The sequence below is a fragment of the Fusarium solani genome, assembly GCF_023522795.1.
Source record: "Fusarium solani strain SB1 chromosome Unknown bctg00000014, whole genome shotgun sequence".
In the NCBI taxonomy this organism is placed as follows: domain Eukaryota; kingdom Fungi; phylum Ascomycota; class Sordariomycetes; order Hypocreales; family Nectriaceae; genus Fusarium; species Fusarium solani.
The window spans coordinates 415,257-433,488 of NW_027072141.1; the positions used below are offsets into that span (position 1 = coordinate 415,257).

General features: G+C 51.2%; 7 protein-coding genes across 7 annotated transcripts; 5 read left to right on the forward strand and 2 right to left on the reverse strand.

The window, feature by feature from the left end:
- Positions 1 to 4,314: 4,314 nt before the first annotated feature.
- Positions 4,315 to 5,110, reverse strand: MRS44_017613 (uncharacterized protein; the record flags this gene model as incomplete). Its single annotated transcript, XM_065615522.1, has 3 exons — positions 4,315 to 4,578; positions 4,646 to 4,693; positions 4,874 to 5,110. 3 exons carry the CDS (start codon positions 5,108 to 5,110, stop codon positions 4,315 to 4,317), a joined length of 549 nt encoding a protein of 182 aa, XP_065471594.1.
- A 717-nt stretch (positions 5,111 to 5,827) lies between these two features.
- On the forward strand, positions 5,828 to 6,510 carry MRS44_017614 (uncharacterized protein; the record flags this gene model as incomplete). Its single annotated transcript, XM_065615523.1, has 2 exons — positions 5,828 to 5,937; positions 6,072 to 6,510. The coding sequence occupies 2 exons, from the start codon at positions 5,828 to 5,830 to the stop codon at positions 6,508 to 6,510; spliced, it is 549 nt and encodes a 182-aa protein (XP_065471595.1).
- Positions 6,511 to 8,077: 1,567 nt separating this feature from the next.
- On the forward strand, positions 8,078 to 9,695 carry MRS44_017615 (uncharacterized protein; the record flags this gene model as incomplete). The annotated part of the gene is made up of 4 exons (XM_065615524.1): positions 8,078 to 8,131; positions 8,261 to 8,372; positions 8,892 to 9,549; positions 9,593 to 9,695. The coding sequence occupies 4 exons, from the start codon at positions 8,078 to 8,080 to the stop codon at positions 9,693 to 9,695; spliced, it is 927 nt and encodes a 308-aa protein (XP_065471596.1).
- A 598-nt stretch (positions 9,696 to 10,293) lies between these two features.
- On the forward strand, positions 10,294 to 10,817 carry MRS44_017616 (uncharacterized protein; the record flags this gene model as incomplete). Its single annotated transcript, XM_065615525.1, has 2 exons — positions 10,294 to 10,601; positions 10,664 to 10,817. 2 exons carry the CDS (start codon positions 10,294 to 10,296, stop codon positions 10,815 to 10,817), a joined length of 462 nt encoding a protein of 153 aa, XP_065471597.1.
- A 1,225-nt stretch (positions 10,818 to 12,042) lies between these two features.
- MRS44_017617 (uncharacterized protein) lies at positions 12,043 to 13,068 on the forward strand (the record flags this gene model as incomplete). Its single annotated transcript, XM_065615526.1, has 1 exon — positions 12,043 to 13,068. The coding sequence occupies one exon, from the start codon at positions 12,043 to 12,045 to the stop codon at positions 13,066 to 13,068; it is 1,026 nt and encodes a 341-aa protein (XP_065471598.1).
- Positions 13,069 to 13,119: 51 nt separating this feature from the next.
- On the forward strand, positions 13,120 to 13,680 carry MRS44_017618 (uncharacterized protein; the record flags this gene model as incomplete). Its single annotated transcript, XM_065615527.1, has 1 exon — positions 13,120 to 13,680. One exon carries the CDS (start codon positions 13,120 to 13,122, stop codon positions 13,678 to 13,680), a length of 561 nt encoding a protein of 186 aa, XP_065471599.1.
- Positions 13,681 to 16,480: 2,800 nt separating this feature from the next.
- On the reverse strand, positions 16,481 to 17,678 carry MRS44_017619 (uncharacterized protein; the record flags this gene model as incomplete). Its single annotated transcript, XM_065615528.1, has 2 exons — positions 16,481 to 17,186; positions 17,236 to 17,678. The coding sequence occupies 2 exons, from the start codon at positions 17,676 to 17,678 to the stop codon at positions 16,481 to 16,483; spliced, it is 1,149 nt and encodes a 382-aa protein (XP_065471600.1).
- Positions 17,679 to 18,232: the final 554 nt, after the last annotated feature.

An 18,232-nucleotide genomic window follows, 5' to 3' on the forward strand; every position in this document is an offset into this window, starting at 1 on the left:
GCGAGCCGATCACTTTGGTACTTTTTGGCTGGGCATAGCGGGGTAAAGCACATAAAAATTGTTAGTGCTGCTTAACAATTTTTAGGTACTTTTTGTATGTACTCTCTGCTAGAAAATACCAAGGTGTCGCAGGGTAGGCATGATCTTCACGGCCTCATGAAACAACTGCGTTAGTAATCTAGCCATATTGCTTTAAGTAACTCTGCGGGATGGAGTACCCCGCACAAGAGACAACCTCAGACAACAATCAATCAACACACTGCTGCTGCTCATTATCGTTTACCTGACCCCTGATCCTTTTAGCACGCTCAGTGCGATACAAGGTGATCGGCTCGCTTGTTTGATCGGCTCGCTTATCATATACGTTACTGATGTAGTAGTCTCGGCAGGTGGTGCTTCGGAGGATGACTTGACGTCTTCATTTCCATTCCCTTTTGCTTCCTTTTGCTTCTTCCTCCGCTCCTTTGGTGCTCGTCGTAATCGACAACCGCCCTTTTGATCGCTCCTCTTCGCTCAAGTCTCCGGCGTACCGACCGCTCGAGTCTCTCTCTGTCTCTGTGCGTAGTAATTTTGTGCGACATTATCGTCGTCGCTGATCTCTCGTCATCACTGAGCCGGCGCGAGCAGGCCGACTGGTCGAGATCCGTCCATCAAAGATCGGTGTCCCCTGTCACACTTGTTCCTCTGATCTAGTCTGAGCCCGGGCAGAGAGACGCTGGATTCTCATCTCCCTGATGAATCATCTATCCACGACGCTCCCGCCTCTGTTCGCTTCCCTGGTTGCACCAGCGGCTTGACACATATTTGGATAGACGCTCCCCCTCTTCTTGTCCCCTTTGCCCCTCGGACTCGCTTCTCCATGCCGTGCCAATTTTCTGTTTCTCTTTGAATAATGGCGTTTCTTTGTTTCCGACTCGAACCATCTCCTTCGAGCTCCTCGAACCGACTCTCATTGAACAACATCGTCTTTACCTTTCATCTTACGCCCACCCTTTTGACTCGACGTTACCATGTCGGTCCGTCAACACATTCCACAATGCTGGTTGCCCCGGCCCGACTCATCCTTCGCAGAGGAGCCTCCTACAACCACGACGACCATGGTCCCCTCTCTTCGCCTTCTTCCCGATTCAACTTTAACCACCTTTTCTTCTCTCCACTACCTTCTCCCAGTCTCCCCGCCTCAATCCCGAGACCCAAAAGGGCCTCCAGTCATATTTTGGTCACTTGGCTGAACCAGCTCTTCCGCCGGCTCTTCTTCCTGGCTGGACTACTTATCGCTGTTTACTTTCTGGCCCTGGCTTTTCCAGAACCGTGATGCCATGCCGGCCGCCTGGCTGTACTTTTCCCAGGAACAGTTTGAGATGGTCGGCCAGGACGCAGTCCCTGCCTTCCCCACCCATGTTGTCATCAACGATAATAGGGCCGCTCCAAGTGGACGGTCTATATCCTGCCCAATTAAGATTTCCCGCTGTCCATTGACCAGTATGCCGAAATGAGTGTACAGTGTCGAGAGGCCCCTTCCGGGGCCCGAGACCTTCACCACAAAACCCCCTCTCGGAGCGGACGATGCTGAGCTACGATGCTCCGGATGATTACTTTGTTGATGTGTATGAAGCAGCGAGGTTGGGCTTGCTGCCCGCATCGGGCAAGGCGATCCGTCTTAAAGCCCGTGGACACGTTGTTGGCATGAGCAAGGCTTCGGTGAAGCACAAGCCTGTGTGTCAGAGCTCCATGACCTTCGTGCTGGAGACCCCGGATGCCGGTTTGGGAAGCACCTTGATGATGATGTGGACCTACTATGGACTGGCCAAGGAACAGGACAGGGCCTTCTTCATCAACGACTCCCGCTGGGCATATGGCACCTACACAGGCATCTTCGAGGCCCCTCCTGCTCCCGACTGTAGGCCGCCCCCCGCGGCATCACATGGTTCCCTGTCCCTTCCAGGCACGACACCTGGTCGTCTCGGTGGTCACGGCCAAGGAGATCTTCTCGGCCTTGCTGGCTAAGAGCCACCGCATTGCAGAAACCGACAATGGGCTGCGCGATCTCTTCGAACTCGCTCAGACAGGAAACCGCGACTTGTTCCGCCTGAACCAAGACGATCAGGCCTACGTTGACAATCGCGTTACTGGACTCGAGGCCAACGTTAAGGTGGGGGACACCACCATGCTAGATGCTCCTATCATTGGCCTCCACATCCGCCATGGTGACCAGCACCGAGACGGCTACATCCCCGCCGAGGTCTTCCTCCAGCAGGTTGTGCAGCTGGTGGAAGCTCACTACAACTCGTCCGCTGCCGGGGGCGCCAAGCCCCACGCCATCACTCTCCTCGCCTCCGAGGATCCCACCGTGCACGAGGAACCTGACTTCTCTAACGTGATCCTGCCCCAAGAGCGAATCCTTCTGGCCTCGAAAGACGCCATCGAGGAAGCCAACCCCAACCCACACATGCCCCACCACTTCGTGGACGAAACATTTGGCTGTGAAGGCGGCTTCTTCGCGCCATGTTCTGGAACCTTTGGTATCGAGCGCAAGAACAACGCCGCCAATGCGCCCGCTGGCGTGGATTTCGAAGATGTGAACGAGGTGGCGAGACACATGGCGCCTCTGTCGGAGGAGACGCTGAGATTGCGGAGCCTTGTCGGTAGGGCGTACATGATGGACTTGGCGGTGCTTGCTGGCGCGAGCGACAAGGTGGTGTGCACCGTGAGCGCCATGGGGTGCCGGCTGTTGGCTGTGATGATGGGCTGGGAAGATGCCATCGACGCTGGCGGGCGGGTGAATGTCAACGGGTCGTGCAGACGGACTGGTATCAACTGGTAATCCCTGACGACCCGGACGGTATTATACATTTAATCACGACGTATGCATTCGTTCCTTATTCATATTTTAGAGAGGAGAGCTCAAAAGGCAGAAAATAAAAATACCCATCGCGCGGGGCATTGGCAGGCGTTGGTTTGGCGCGGGCGTTTGTTTCTGGGCAGTAGCATGATACAGTTTTCTTTTCCCCTTGCATTTGTATACCTATTACAAGAAATACTCAGACCCATATGGACCTCGTGAACTTCATCAAAGGGGTGCCCACCGGAGCCATTGCTTTATATATATCCCACCATCTTGGCGCAGCGCTCGCAGTAGTAGAGGTTGTGGGCGATGCGAACCATGCCCATGGCGCCGATGTCGGAGGTGGAGGTGGCCTCGACGGAGCGGGCGCACCGCATGCAGCGAAGCACCTCGACGGAGGCGATGGGGAGTTGTACTGAGTCCATGGTGAGTCTGTAGCCGGCGGCAGAGGCGGACTCAAATGCGATGTTTGAATCGGAGGAGGCGGAAGGCGAAAAAGAAGAGCCGTAGTGCTGGCTAGAAGGTCGGCTGGGGCAGGGCGTGGCGATGTAATATAGATATCCTCCAAGCCAGGGGATAGAGGATGCGCTGGCTAACTTGGATATGAGTGATCAGGGGATGTGTGGGTGGTAAAGCCGGGTCCCCTGTGGCTCATCGGCCTCTGGTCGTCCGGCCATCTGGATCATCCCCTGGCCTGAACTGGTGGTAGGGTGAGCTCGGGGGCAATCGTGACAGACGGCCTTGTTTGATCTTTGTCTCGTCTAGTGTCTCGGTTTCCATCTCGATCCATCCTCGATTTTATTACCTCTCGCCGCCGTTTAATCTAATGCACCCTAACGTCTAGTAATACAGACAGACAACCCACCCATCTCCACCTCACATACTCATACACTCACACACCCTCGCTATCGACTGATGATAATTTATTCTCCCTTTTGTCTCTACGGCTCCAGCTCCCCCCCCCCAAAGTTTATAGGCTAAAAAGTCTACCGTGTCAAGCGACGGGTCGAGAGCAAGCGCATGCAAGCACACACACCACAAATATGCCCAGCACCATGTTTGTTAGGCGGAACGTCTCGAGAGCTAAGGGGAGTGGTCCCGGCATTTGGTGTTATATCGTGTCTAACTCGTTGGTCTCGTCCATGGCGACCCCAGAAAGAGGCCCTCCAAGGGCATCTTGGCTTTGTACTGTGGCGGCAGCATGCATGCCGGTCTGTGAGTCTGCGACTCTGTGCTGCCTGTGTCTACCACCGGCGGTCCCCGTGACAACTACCTCTTTTGTAGTGTCAACGACGCCGCCCTCGCCGAGGCTGAGGGTGTCACTGCTCCCGGCTACCCGACCTGCCCCAGCGGCAGTTGCCGCACTTGATGCTGCTATCGCCGAGGACCTCGAATAATTCGGACAAGGTATTCTTACGTGCCCTCTCGACCTAGGCCACCTTTGGTTACTTTCTTATCCGAGCCTTACCCTAGGGTCCTGGCTTCTCAATCTCCGAAGACGTCCAAATAGTCAGATTCTCAAGGAGTTGTGTGATAAATGTACAGTCGCTAAAAGGTTCTTTGGATAGGGAGTTGAGCTCGGCAAGGGCATCGTGAACGGCCGGCTTGGCAAGGTGGTAGGCACGATTGTGCGAGTTCTGGATTTCGTTGTAGAAGTCAGAGAAGTTCAGAGACATGCCTAGGCGCAACGGGTGGGTAGCGACGAGCTCGATCTGAGCAATATTAGTAGCGACCTGAAGGTAATACAGAAGAATCTCTAACAGAGCTGATCATACAGCCATTAATGGATATGGGGCCTACTTCGTAGGCCTCCTGGGCAGAGCTGACGGCAATGTTGCGCTGTTTACCCTAGGCGGATTCAGCAAGAAAATGACTATAGTCACTCTTCCTATAACACAATAAGTCAGCCAAGAGGAGCCGGGAGGCTAGAGGGTAGGAATATTCGTAAATAGATATACATCTTATAATAGAAGAGAGGACCTTAGACTGCCCCGTAGTAGCAGTGGGGATTAGTTTCTAGTCTAACACCTTTAAAACATCATTGTAGATCTCCTTAAGCTTTTTCTCGATCCTATAACGATATTCGCGGACGGTAGTAACATGCTTCTCGCCACTCTGAGACTCCATTTCCTCGATCAAGGAGATAATTCGCAAGCTGAGACGGTGAGTGCCGACCACGTTCTTATAGGTAGTACTAGAAAGGTTCTGTTCGTCCAAACTCAGCTCATTACCGAACTTCGCGATTTCGTTCACGTGCGTGACCATCATGTCGTAGCGCTCAGCCCGCTCGCAGAGGCGAACGAGGAAGGCCTGGCCGTAACCATGAAATTAGTCTTTGGGCTCTGAAGCAATGGCCGGATTTGTCCAGCCATATTCAAAGCGAGATCCGGCTGATAAACAAACTTATCACGCTAATGGAATAAATAATGTTGGCGTATTGAATTAAGGAACGAACTAAACAAGCTTGGGGTTGATATGGTATGCAAGAATCTGGGAATGGGGGACAAGGGGGACTGAGAAAGAGCTTGCTTGGGACCGCATTTTGATTTTATATCGCAAATCCGGATATAGAATCAATGGAGAATGTAGCGATAGGATAGAGAGGCAATGACCTAGCGGCTTATGTTGTTGTAAACTCGTGAGCGACCTGCAACGAGATGAAATGATCCCTGGGGAGTTATTTATGAACTAGAGAAGGGCTCCAGCGCTAGACTAAGGGTAGACACTACTGTATTGTTGCCATTCGCGAGAAAAAGAAGTAGAGGATCCCAGCGGATTGGACACCTGACATCGTATGTATCGTCATTTCCCAAAGTTACTAGGCACGGAGTTGGGAATGGTCCGTGTCGGTTTGAGGTGGGCGAAACAAAAGAGCAGCTACGTCGCGACAAAGCAAAGTGATGGGGTGACGTCACAAATCGCACTTTCTGCGGGATATTATTCTTACAATCAGTGGAGGGCTGTCATCACAGCACTCAGTCGATGTACCCTTTCCAATCGGTCAACGCCAAAACATGGGAGCGCTCAGGCTACGAGCGCACGCGACTCCCGGCCCGCAAAGCCCCATATGGCAAAGGCGCCCTATCTCTTGAGTGCGTGTAGACCTCCGCAAAGTAACTCGCCCCAGTGTTAGTCCTTTAACAATTAGCGTCAATTTTGGGTGGTCAAGGGTAGCTTATCGCTAAGATCTTATTATGAGTATACTTTATTCTTGACCAAAAGATAGGCTAGAGGAAGGTACTGCGGTTATCAAGCCCTCCGATTGGCCTAATACCCCTGCAGTAACCACAGTGGAGGTCTACACGCACTCAGGAGATTTGCAGGCTGAACTGCAGGCCCATGGTGACAGAAGTGAGCGTCATGAAAGGGCTCGCACGGTTGAACTTGTAGGGGATGACGTCGGTGAAGGCTACGACGAGGTCCCCGGGGCCCTCGAGCTGGATGTGGGATCTGCAGACGGGGCACTGGAGCGGCTTGTTGGAGCGCTCGCGGTTGGCCACCCACGAGAGCATGCGGTCCTGGTGAGCATCGAGGGTGCAGGGGCAAGGGTCGACTCGGGACGACGGAGAACTCAGGTGTGCTCACCGTGGCTAGCTTCATACATTGAACGACGACAAACCTACTACTTTCTCAAAGGTAGCCACAGGCTCGCTTCTCAACACTAATACATAGAAAATAATGAGGACTTGGCCCAAGCATGCGATCCCGATAGGAGACAGGCAGCAAGGGTAAGTCATTATGGTTAACTTCGTGTCACCAGATAATGATCGCATCGCTAGCTAAAAGCGACACCACACCACGCGAACCCGATGTCAACAAAATCCCCAGTGAGAGTCCCATGCCATCCTGTCCGCTTGCTGAAGTGGTGGTCCCATGCTAACAAAGAGCTCTGGTTCGCATCTGGAAAGAGATGACACACTCGCTACGGGCTGGCTGGAGACCGGTATTGGGGCTTTTTGGAACGGCTCTAGTGGCATGTTAAATATGTCCTCCGCGAGCTCTGATGATTTGGACTAACGTACATGATAAGCGAGTGGGACAAATAAGCGAGCGTGACAAGTTGTATTTTCTTAGTATTTGCACTATAAAATTGAACTTTTTAAAAAGCTTTTAGAAAATTCCACGAGTATTTAATATAGTTCAAACTTATAAATAGTCTTTCCCGCATAATTTATATCCTCTGTGAATTTTCTTATATTTTTAAAAAAAATTTTATATAGTAAGTATAGTAGAAAACATTTTCGCACTGTATACTTAGCCATTTTACTATAAAGGGCTTTTTTAAAAATTCCAAAATAATTATAGTAGAGTTTTATCTTAAGTTAATTACTTAAAATGCCTCTCTTTAGACTTCTTAAAATTATGTAGCGGATTTTAGAAATTATAAAATCGATTGCTTTTAGTTATACAGTATGGTGTCACGCTCGCTTGTTTGTCCCACTCGCTTATCATGTACGTTACTGATTTCTTCGCCTCATTGGCAATGTATTTGCGAATAAGAACGCAGCTGCAATCAGTATGCTGCAATAGTTGCATCTTCAGATGGTAAATGTCGGCAGTCGGGGAGTCAAAACATGTTGAGGTACCGATTTTGATCCTCCATGACCTGCTCGCGGGAGGCGAGAGCTGATGTGTCATTGCCTTTGCACGGACACATTTGGTGGCAGCCATTGCACCCAACAAAGTCGTGGCTCCTGGGCAATGGGGCTGGGGCGGAAGAAGCCGTTGGAGGTAGCGGTTTATCTCGGTCTGACCCAGGGAGATGCGAGGTAAAAACTCCAGTAAGGTTACCGGTGCCTAAATCCTCCGATATCGTCCCGGAGGCAGCTCGTCAGAGCTATCTGTTGAGGGTCAATTGGATGGTTGGTCTGGACTCTAGGATAGTTACATTGAATTGGCATCGCCCTGATATGAACGAATACGATGTTACTCGAAACGTGTTGTCTGAGTTTGTCCTTCGTCTAGTCCAGCACCTGAGTGCTTGCACGGTTATTATCCCTGTCCGCCACGTGCGGCCGACGGGCATGAGGAGGGAGCAGCTGTTTCAGCCAAATTGTAGTAGCGCCGTGCACATGATCAGGGCCCTGCGATGGCGTAAGTGACCGTAACATTGAAGTTGTTCTTCGACTTGATTCTCGCTAACCGCCTATTGCAGCAGTACAGACATTGCAAGAGAGGGTTAACAAGCATTCAGTGACGAACCAAAAAAAAAAAAAACGGTTAGAGTTACTAATGCTACTAACGTCTCCTGCACGCAAGGCGAGTCCATCGTTCCCGACAAGCGAGGTAGTGTTATGTTCCATGGCGATACAACACCGCCTTCTCAAATGTCACAAGGAATGTGCCTCCCTAACTTTGACGCTCGGTCGAGTTGCCTGGAGCGACCGATGATGGCGCAGTGCTAACCAGGACAAGACCGGCAAGTCCCTCCAGCATACCAAAAACGAGAAGGCTTGGGACACGGACGTGTGCACGGATGCGTTTGGACATATTTTCGTCGAAAAGCGAGCTGTACTCAGCCCAGTAGGTAATTTAGAATGTTTAATTGGGTATGAGTTCCCAAGAAACCTGTGAGAGGCCGCCTACAGTTCGTTTACAGAGAAAGGTAACCAACTCTAGAAAACAGACCAATTCATTTCCCAGCGAAGCAGCGGACATTTCGGATCCACCCAAAATCCAGCTCCAGTCAGGTCTGTCCTATAGATGTTCCTCACCTCATCTTTGTCTGTCGAACCGTTCGATCTTTCGTTTTCCTTTCTTACCTGTCGGGTTCTAACGCAATTCGCCATCGAAATCCAGCCATTGCCAAGCCTGTGCCGATAACCCACCCGACTTAAGCTTGACTTATCAGCCCAAATGATCGACACTTGCCAAACTTCGAGCGCCGATATTATCTCAATTTCTTGTCGACCTCTCACTGTTGGGACATCAACATGGGCGGGTCTTCATACTTCGTTGCTAGAGACTTGGAGGAGTTAAAACGCGGCAAGTGACTATGGTCCCCTTATCCTCCTGCCTACCGACAGCCGCTGATGTCGGTTCACAGTACTTCAGCTCGTCCCTCGAGGTAACGACTGTGTCAAGTGTGATGATAGCACAAGGCTCCAATGCCCTAAGTGCTCAGACGGCGAGAGCTGCAAGTTTACCGTTCCCCTCGATTGCCCCCTATGTGCTGCATTCGGCTGCATGAAGGATGAAGAGGCCGAATCTGACAAAGGCGGCGGCGGCCTAACCATTGGTGGCATCATTGGCGGTATCATCGGTACCATCGTAATGATTGCCGTCGCTACATATTTAGTCTGGAGGTCCTATATCAAGCCTAAGAGGTCACAGGCTCCCACGTCTATCAAAGTCGAAGACGTGGATCCTGTACAAAACTCCGCGAATGATGCCGCCTTGAGGGGGACTCGTCCCCCATCGACACATACCGTTCACTCTATAGCTCCCACCGTCCTTACTCAAGCCTCCAATATTATCCAGATCGCCTACATCCCCGGCGTTACCAACCGAGCGACTCCGACGTCACCAAACCTTCTTGTTCCTCTCGTCCCGCTGATCCCCATGCATCACGCCGAGGGCAGCCGAGGCCATGGGAACAACGACCAACACTTTTTTGTTCCTAGCGACCTTCAAGACTCGATCTACTCGAGTCTATCTGGCTACTCAGACCGAACCTCATACGCTCGCACCCCTTACGCACCTCGGTCTAATATTACTTTACTTCCAAGATTTTACTATGATTATTAGGCCGGCATTCACAGCAAAGTATGGTGCCCAACACAGCAGCACAGCACCTCAGCGCAGTCTCCCGCGACAATCGAATCGACGTCTTCATTCTGAACTCTCATAGTCAGATCGTTCACAGGTTCCAAGTTGGTAACGGTCCTTAGAGACATGAGTTTATGAGGGTACCTTTATCACCCTTCGTCGGCACCGATAGCGCCCTCTGGCGCAAACGGTTTGATGGGTCGAACCGGATACCATCGCCAGCAACATTTCAACGTCTCGGCGGCGTGTTTACGAGCCTGTCCGACGCCATACCGTAAACACCAACCAGGTCAATATCTACATGATCGGTCAAGATCTTAAAACGTGCCGTGCACTGTCGATTGATGGCGAAGTCTGGAGAGATAACTGGAGAGCAGAGGGTAGATGGAGCATCAGGAAACCAATTCTAGCTTCGAGAGGGCCAGATGAGCGGGACATCCTCACAGTCGGCCTTATAGCGCTCTGTACCGAAAGTGGTAGGATGGAGAGACGTCAAGACCTGGTGGCTTCGGACCATTCGGGGGCCTGTTCCTGTTCGAGCCTGAAGTCATCACCTGAATGGGTGGAAAAGCAATCGCGGCCTTTATCATCAGCACCGACTGTTCACTCCAACAGAAGTGGTGGACCGGTAGTGCATGGAGTCCTTCCCAGGGAGGGTACGATAAGTTACACTATGGACCATGGCTCAGTCGTCCAGCTGGTCACGCGAGACAAACCCGATTTTGGGCCTGCTTCCGGCTTCCGGCTTGGATTTGTTTGCCATTAGGGCTGATCTTATGGGAAAGGGCCTGACTCTCTACAAGATCAGCGCCAAAGGAAAGACATATCCCCGTGCTGGTCGCATCCTCCAGTGGAGTAGGCCTATTGCATTAGGTGACCTTGTTTCTGTCACAGAAAGGCTCGACATTTCCGGAATGAGCGGTAACCGGAGTGAGACTAAACGTGGAAACCGAAGAATTCTTTTTCCGCGTGGCATCTTCTGCCTCCAGTAAGAGTCTATAAAATGGAAATGCCCAGGGGTGTTAGATATAGGCGGGAAATATTTGTTAGGTCCCAGCCCGAAATCGGAGTGGATCCGGTTAAGATGGAAAGAAATCTTGATGAGCATGTCCAAGATTGCCAGCTGCTGGAAAGCGATCCTGCTTCGGCGTTCAAGCGGCCCACACCACAATGCCTTTCTGTTTTCCTGCGTGAACTAGATTAGTATGCTGGCATACTGGTTCTCACAACTAACCGATTATAATCGTTTGACGAGGTGATGATTAGCAGGATCCACCTTGCGCTACATTATGGACTACTTGGGAGAGATCTACGTCAGGCACTTTGGCAGTATTTCTGAGAATAGACTGCGAGCGGCGCGTCGACGCGTGTTATTTTCGCGTGGCTGATGACGCGTTCCCATTTGGAAACCTTAGGCCTCTCAATGCCTTCTCTACATGGCGGTCATTACGCTTAGTACAAGGTGACGAATATCAAAATCACATGAATTGGAAGGCACGGAGGGTAAAGCTATCAAAGAGGGATCCACAGGAGGTTAAGGCCTTTTTTTTTCCATGTTGATATGCATCGTCACCTTTTGGATTTGACCTTCGTCATGTTGACGCGTTCTGTGGCGTCGGTAGCGCCGGAAACCCCTCCCACACTGTCCAAACGAATGTGGGCAATTATTTTGTCTGTGTCCCTGTTGGCTTTTTGTTACTCATCCAGGGCTTCAGAAGGGGACGAAACATGCCGACGCTCAACCTTGCATGGCTAATCATGCAAGCAAGGCGAGACGCTCCCTCGTTAGATCGCCATCTATGCTACTATTTTCTAGCTCTAGGGATGTTGCGAGCTCACATTTGCTCCAGCTTTTGCTTCGGACCAAACGATAATTACCGTTAACTCGCCGACTGCAGGTGCACGCTGCTGGTGCGTTTCCAAGAGGTGGTACCCGAGGTCCAGATCAGCCAACGAGAAGCGTGTTTGACCTGAACGAGGCTCGGAGCTGGCTTCTTATCTCGGTCTCGATCACAACAAACAAACAGGAACTACTGGGTGAAGATGCTCTTGTCGCGTTTCTCTTCTGCGTCAATATCTGGCCCAACAAAAGCTTACATGTCAAGAGCCAGAGATCCACGGACTACAAAAGCTTGGCTACTGTTTTATATGTATGGCGTACAGCTATTCCCGCGACTACGCATCCGGCAGCTGCTCCCACGCTCCGAGACGCTGACCATGCGCCGAATCTTCATGCGACGTGCATGGCCAACCCAGACGACAGAATCAAACGCCCTCGCACTTTCACGTTTGACACTCATACCAACGTCACGAGTACTTCAGCTTTCCGTCACGGCCCTTGACCGACATTGCCAACAACTCTGGTCGATAATACAGCGCTCCTAGGTTTGCGTGACACCATAGCGCAATCTCGTTCCTTCTACTCCACCATGCCTCCTTTTCAACCTTTCGCGGCCTCCTGGTCGCGAGGCGCGTGTCGCGATGGCCTCCCCAGGACACCCGAACCTGCCCTCGACGGCGACGCCCAGCCTCCTTCTCCCCCGCGACCGCAATTCCGGGTCAAGAGGAGGAATGCGCCCAATCTCGATGCGCCTACTCAACGATTCCTTGCATCGGTTGTTGTGGCGGATATTCCCATTCCCAGCATTGAGGAGCCCCGCGTGCTTGATGAGGAGTTGGCAGATACCATGTCTCCTATCTCACAGCTAAGCGATATGGATGATATCCCCTTGACACCCGACGGCGGGTCGGACCGCATGTTTTCACCTCCTAAGACTCCCGCGCCTGGCGTCGTACCTTCATTATGCCCGAACCAGTACCCGAACTGGTCCGTCGACTCGACCCTCAGCAGTCTCGAGTCCAGTCCCGATTATGAATCGAGCCGACCTTCTACTGCCCACTCGACCCACACCAGCACATCCTTGTTAAGCTATTTCTCCATCTACTCGGAGGAGCTGAGTCAACCTGTTAGCCCGGAAACCGAGCACGCCGACCACTTCAGCGAGCTATCATCTGCCGAGGATAACGACAAGACTATCAAGGCGGCTACGAGGGAGGTCTCCAGAGAGCAGCTGCGAAGGGTGCCGTGGACAAAGCCCATGATTCGGCACTTGTGGTCCACCTACATGATGTATCTACAAGACCCCAAAGTAACGCCTCTCCGCCTCGGCAAGAGTGGCATCCCGCCTCAGGGAGTCTGCTTGCGAGTTGCTCGGGAGGCAAAGAGGAGCTGGAAAGGAACCAAGGCTCAGGCCAATGCCGACCAAAATTGCGGCAGCATTCCTCCTACCGCCCGGGGACCTAGTGGCCCATATGTTCAATGGCCACATACTTGCGCGGCCACTCGGGCTCAGCTTCGGGAGCTCTGCAAGATGAACGCCAGAACAAATGCGCGCAGTAACCAATATCTAGCTCCTGGTCCGACTCCTTATGGGGAATCTGCCGCTCGTTTCTAGAACCTGTGCTCCGCACCAGCCCGATCATCTTCAGTATTTTCAGGTCAAGACATGCCTACATCATTGGCGGTCAGCAATTCGGATTCCATGAAGTTGAAAGGTCTCCTGGCCCAGCTCACCAGCTCCCACGCTGATCCTCAACCTAAAGAGCTCCCTCTTCCATCCAACGTCGAGACCTCGGCGCCTGTCGCGGGCACTGAGTCTCTGGAATCGGAGCAGACACAGCTTGCATCTCCTTTTGCCGCACGAAGCTACGGCCCAAGTTCATCAAGCTCATTGCCCTCGAGCTTCGTAGTGGATGTGAAGCTGCAGAGGCAAACTCACACCGGCGGCCCGCGCCATACATTGATGTCTCCGGTCCGACTCACCTGCATCCGGTCTACACAGCAGCGCCGGCCCAAGCGACCTAGTCTTGAATCTGACCTCTGGGTGGCCCACTCTCAATTGGCGACATTTCAAGCACCGATGAACATGTTCATCCGCAGGAAGATCAACCTCGAATATCTCTTGATGAGATCGAAAAAGTCTCTGTGCCGCACTAGAACATCCAAGAACTGTTCGAAGCATCACAACCTCCGATTGCTGATCAGAATACTCTGGCTCCACCCGTAACCGAGTCACCTCCACGACTGAGCTTGCCTTTCTCTCTGTGTGGCTATGGGTTCTCCTTTCCGAATCGTCTCTCTCATGGCTCTGGCCTTGATCCCTAGGCTTCTGGTCGCCCTTTTGCTACTATCACATGATCTTCGCTTGCAAGCCGGCTTGCCTACATCGACGAACGAATGCAGAATTTCCGCCGTCGAGACCAGCCACGCCGGCGATCCGAATCGTCGCATCACGATTCACGTGCTTCTTGAGAGAATTAGATGACACCAATCTCTGACTGGAAGTCCGGACTTTCGGACTGCTGCTCTGAATAGCTTGTCTGAATAGCTGGAAGAGCTTCTTTCCGGTTCGATCAAATTTATGGCCTTTTGGTCTGTTGGATGTGAAACTTCTTTTGTACATTTGCCAACGTTCCTGTTGTCTAATGAGTTTTGCGAGTCCATAGACACCGACATATCGAAGTAAACATCGCTGTTGGTACCACGAGGTATACGGTTCGCATGATGCGTATTTAGACGGTAGTAGTTTATTTGACGACAGATTTTATTTGATGGTAGCGTCACGTTTGTTTCCTTTCGAACCTCACCACTTGGTCTCATATGTCCTTCCTATGTCAGCGTATTGTTCGCTTCGACCCGAGAGACCCCTCGCTCAATCGTCAGGTAGCCTATTGAACAACCTTACAATGGATTAGGACCCAGATTCTTCTTTTCTTGTCCCAATAATTCCTGGATTTTGGAATGGTTTCACAACTCCCGATGAGATGAGGGAACGAGCAGCCGGCAGGCCAAATAGAGCCGCCTCTTACCGTATTATCTGCTTGGAATAGAAAAAAATGGATATCCTAGGAATAAGGGGGATGGTATGAGGAGGACATGATGTATCTTGGCCCTCGTCTGGATAGATTAGGGGGTAGTCCAAATAAGGGGAGGAAGGATCACTGTCTACAGGGGAATAAAGTAACAAAGCAAAGCTGGCAGAGTTACGAAGAACGTTGGACTGACGATGGGCGAATATCGCAGACAATGAAAGGGGAGTGCACTTTTCGTTAGGCTGGTATAATCATCTTTGCCAAACTGAAATCGAGTTGTACAAGCTGAGACACCCGTGGCCTACCGTGCAAGTTTCATCTTATTTTAATCAGCAAGGAAGGTTTCGCGCCTGATCCTGGGTGTTCTCGAGTTTGAACTTTGCCCGTCTTGGGGGGTGATGTAGAGTATTTATCACGGCGATAAGTAGATCCAGGTTTTACCACTGGCCCCCGTCGCAGTGGAAGTATAGAGTTTTTGTTACAGGATCACCCCACTCCCTCTCGCCTTGAGCGTGCTCGAGATTGATCTGACGTGCTTGATCGCCTAAGGCAATTTCGTCGCCGGCACCCTCATCGGCCGGGCCGGGGAACAACGGCCTCGGGACCGCATCGCGATACCCCCGACCTGGTGCCGTCAAGTCTCCTACGTATTACTCGGCTCGAGGAGCTATTTATGTGATAATAGAAAGAGGCTAGAAATATAGGTTATATACACATTTTGGTCCTGTATATGATATAGCGGGGGTCCATCGCGCGGCCACGACAGCAGTCGGGACATTGCACTATTCTTAAGGTTTACAACCACGTCGAACGACTCCGAAAGGGAGGCAACACCGTCAGGATGCGCTGGATGCCCTTCTGAGTCGAAGATTTTGCCATGGGACCCAAGGCGAAGGCGGAAGCTCCCAGAGCAACAGAAACGGAGCGCACGCTGAGAAACCACCATATCTATCTCGTTCTACGCGGACAAAGTAGCGATTGCGCAGCTGTGGCAGTAAAGGATGTTACCTGACAGAGCAGGGAACTACTCAAAGCGAATCGACACATCGGTACCGGGTAAACATACACGTACACTGAAGAGCCGAATCAGATGTGTTTCCCAGCTTCATACCAGGATCATGAGAATCAATAGCTACCTACCTACACAAGATTGAAGCAGTGGAATCCGACATATGACTGTGGGTAAGCACCAGAGACGATAGAACATTTCCTGTTCCGGTTTACGAAGTGGGATACACAGCATGTGACGAGTTGGACAAAGAAAGATGGGAAACCTCTCATATTTCCTGGGAGGAAAAGCGGCATCGGCTGGTAAAGACTGGACACAAAGTTACAATCGGTGCGAGCGACGATCAAATTTGCGACGAACACAAGAAGACACGATGCCAACTGAAGAACCGGTAATACGATAAGGAAAACGGGAACATAGTAACCATTCGTTTTAATTATACTAACACCAGACAGCCTCAAGTTGGCAGACAATGCTCTATCTACAGAAGGCAGGATGCTAAACACTTGGAGAAAATGGCCTGCAAGCAGGTCTATCAAGCAAAGTCAAGCGAGGTAAGACCAATAAGTATATAAAAGGAGAAATATGGGCTTTGGGTAGTCCAGACCAAACCGTTCGAACTATAAATGGCCTAAGTAGAATGGCCTTTATGTGACTTATCCTCGGAGAAGAAATAACTTTCATTCATTCATTCATTCATTCATTCATTCATTCATTCATTCATTCATTCATTCATTCATTCATTCATTCATTCACTCATTCGGCCATCACGAACGCGTCCGATTATTAAGAACTATATTAGCTACACATATAAATGCAGGTAATTTCGACTTGCTACTACTTTAGACTATGATCTAAAATACGATACACTGCTCTTCCAGCTCTTTATCAGAATACAAAGACAGCTGCTCTTCACCATCCCTCTCTACCCTCCTCCAGATCTCGCCTACGCCTGTTCTCATTTCCCAAGGGTTTGTCTTCTATCTCTAGGGCTGACAGCACTTTGGCGCTTCCCCATATCGTAATCGCGCAGAGTGCAGACCCAGGGAAATAGCCCCCTCAACGTACCTTCTAGTCGATTCCTTCCACTCCTCAACGTTTGGGATCCCAACCTCCCTCAGTTCACGCAACACTACATTTTTCGAGTCATATATCTTCCCAGATCGCGAGATGACAGAGACATAAGTGATGGGGACCAGCCCATTTCCCCCAAGGGAACCGATTGGTTTGGCAACAACCCAGTCGTCCCCGTAAGCCCCGTTGGGCATCGCAACAGGAAGAAGGACTTGTCCCTTCATACACTCTAACTCATCCCTTCTCATCGCTTGAAAGTCCCACTTGACAATCATGACTACTGTTGACTTGAGTCCTCTCAGCTGCCATATGTCAGGCACATGACTCTCCTGGTGGGTCACGGCTGGTGCATCCCCAGGCCCGTCATTTTGTCGGAGCCGAAGCTTCTTCCACGCTGCCAGTACGACCGCATGGTAAGGCTTGGAGTGTAGCATCTCTCCGCCAAATGTGAAGATCATGCTGAGTCGAGACAAGGTTTCCGTTTGGAGCCTTATAAATGACGCCCTCGAATGCGCATCTCGAGGCCACAGAAGAGAAGAGCTGCCATCCATGGCTTTCTTTAGCACAGCTACACTGTCTGAGTCATGGAGGGCAGTCTGCCGTTCGTCTTTCCTTGTTCTGGGGCATGGCTTAGCCAAGGTTTGGCGAAGAGAATAGTAACACTCACAGTCCTGCAATAGATAGGAGAAGCTGTATTGCTTGGAGTTGATCCCGCAACACCTCCTTCATCGGGGCTAGGCCATCATCGTTGAACCCATATTTTGCTCTCGCCCATCGCCCAAGTCCCAATCGTGGTTCGAGCGCCGATTCGACATCGGATACTTGGTCGAAGAGATGCTTTGTCACATCATCACATGCATTCAAGGACTCTTCGAGGACCATCAGTAGGTTATCCCCTTGACTGAGGGAAGACTGTCGCTTTATCAAGATAGATTCGATCTCAGTAGTCGAGGCTTCGAGCGCCGAAAGCTGAGATACTAATGAGGAAATTGCGACCTGCGCGGTGTTGAACTTCTCATGCAGTGTGCTCAGCGCTGATTTCACCTTGAAGATTTGCCTTGTAAGGGAAGCGCAGCTAGCAGCAAGGCTGATTGCAGAGACAGGGTCCATGATAGCCGGAGACAACTGGACCAGAAAACTTGGCGAGGCAGGCTTGGTGATGCGACGAAGCGAACAGAAATACTGCTCGTTAATTATTTTATGCTACGTGGCCCTACAGGGTCATTGTTCACAGGGGAGGCTACCATGGAGTGAGGACCCGAAGTGCATTGCCAGCCGGAGCCTTCCCTGGGTTGTTCTGGCCCAAAAAAAGGCTGGGGCTACACAGAAAAACAAAATGTGAAACAGTGAAGGCATCAATGTGCCTTGGAACAAGGCCTCCCCCGCCAAGAAGCCCAGTCATTGTTTCGTCATATCCTCCAACTCATGGGGAAACTTACCAGCTCATCAATCCATCACAGATGTATCGTTGCCACGCGCCAATGAAATCCCTGGCTCAAACCCATGCGCACAGGCACACGTGTAATCGAGCTCCGTCATCTTGCCCCCGCCGACATTTCCGGGGTGTGATTCAGTACTCCGTAGCACTTTCCCTCGATGGTCGGTTAACAAAGAGGGTTGCAATGCCAGCAAACCTTCAACATTTGACTTTCAACCCCTGATCC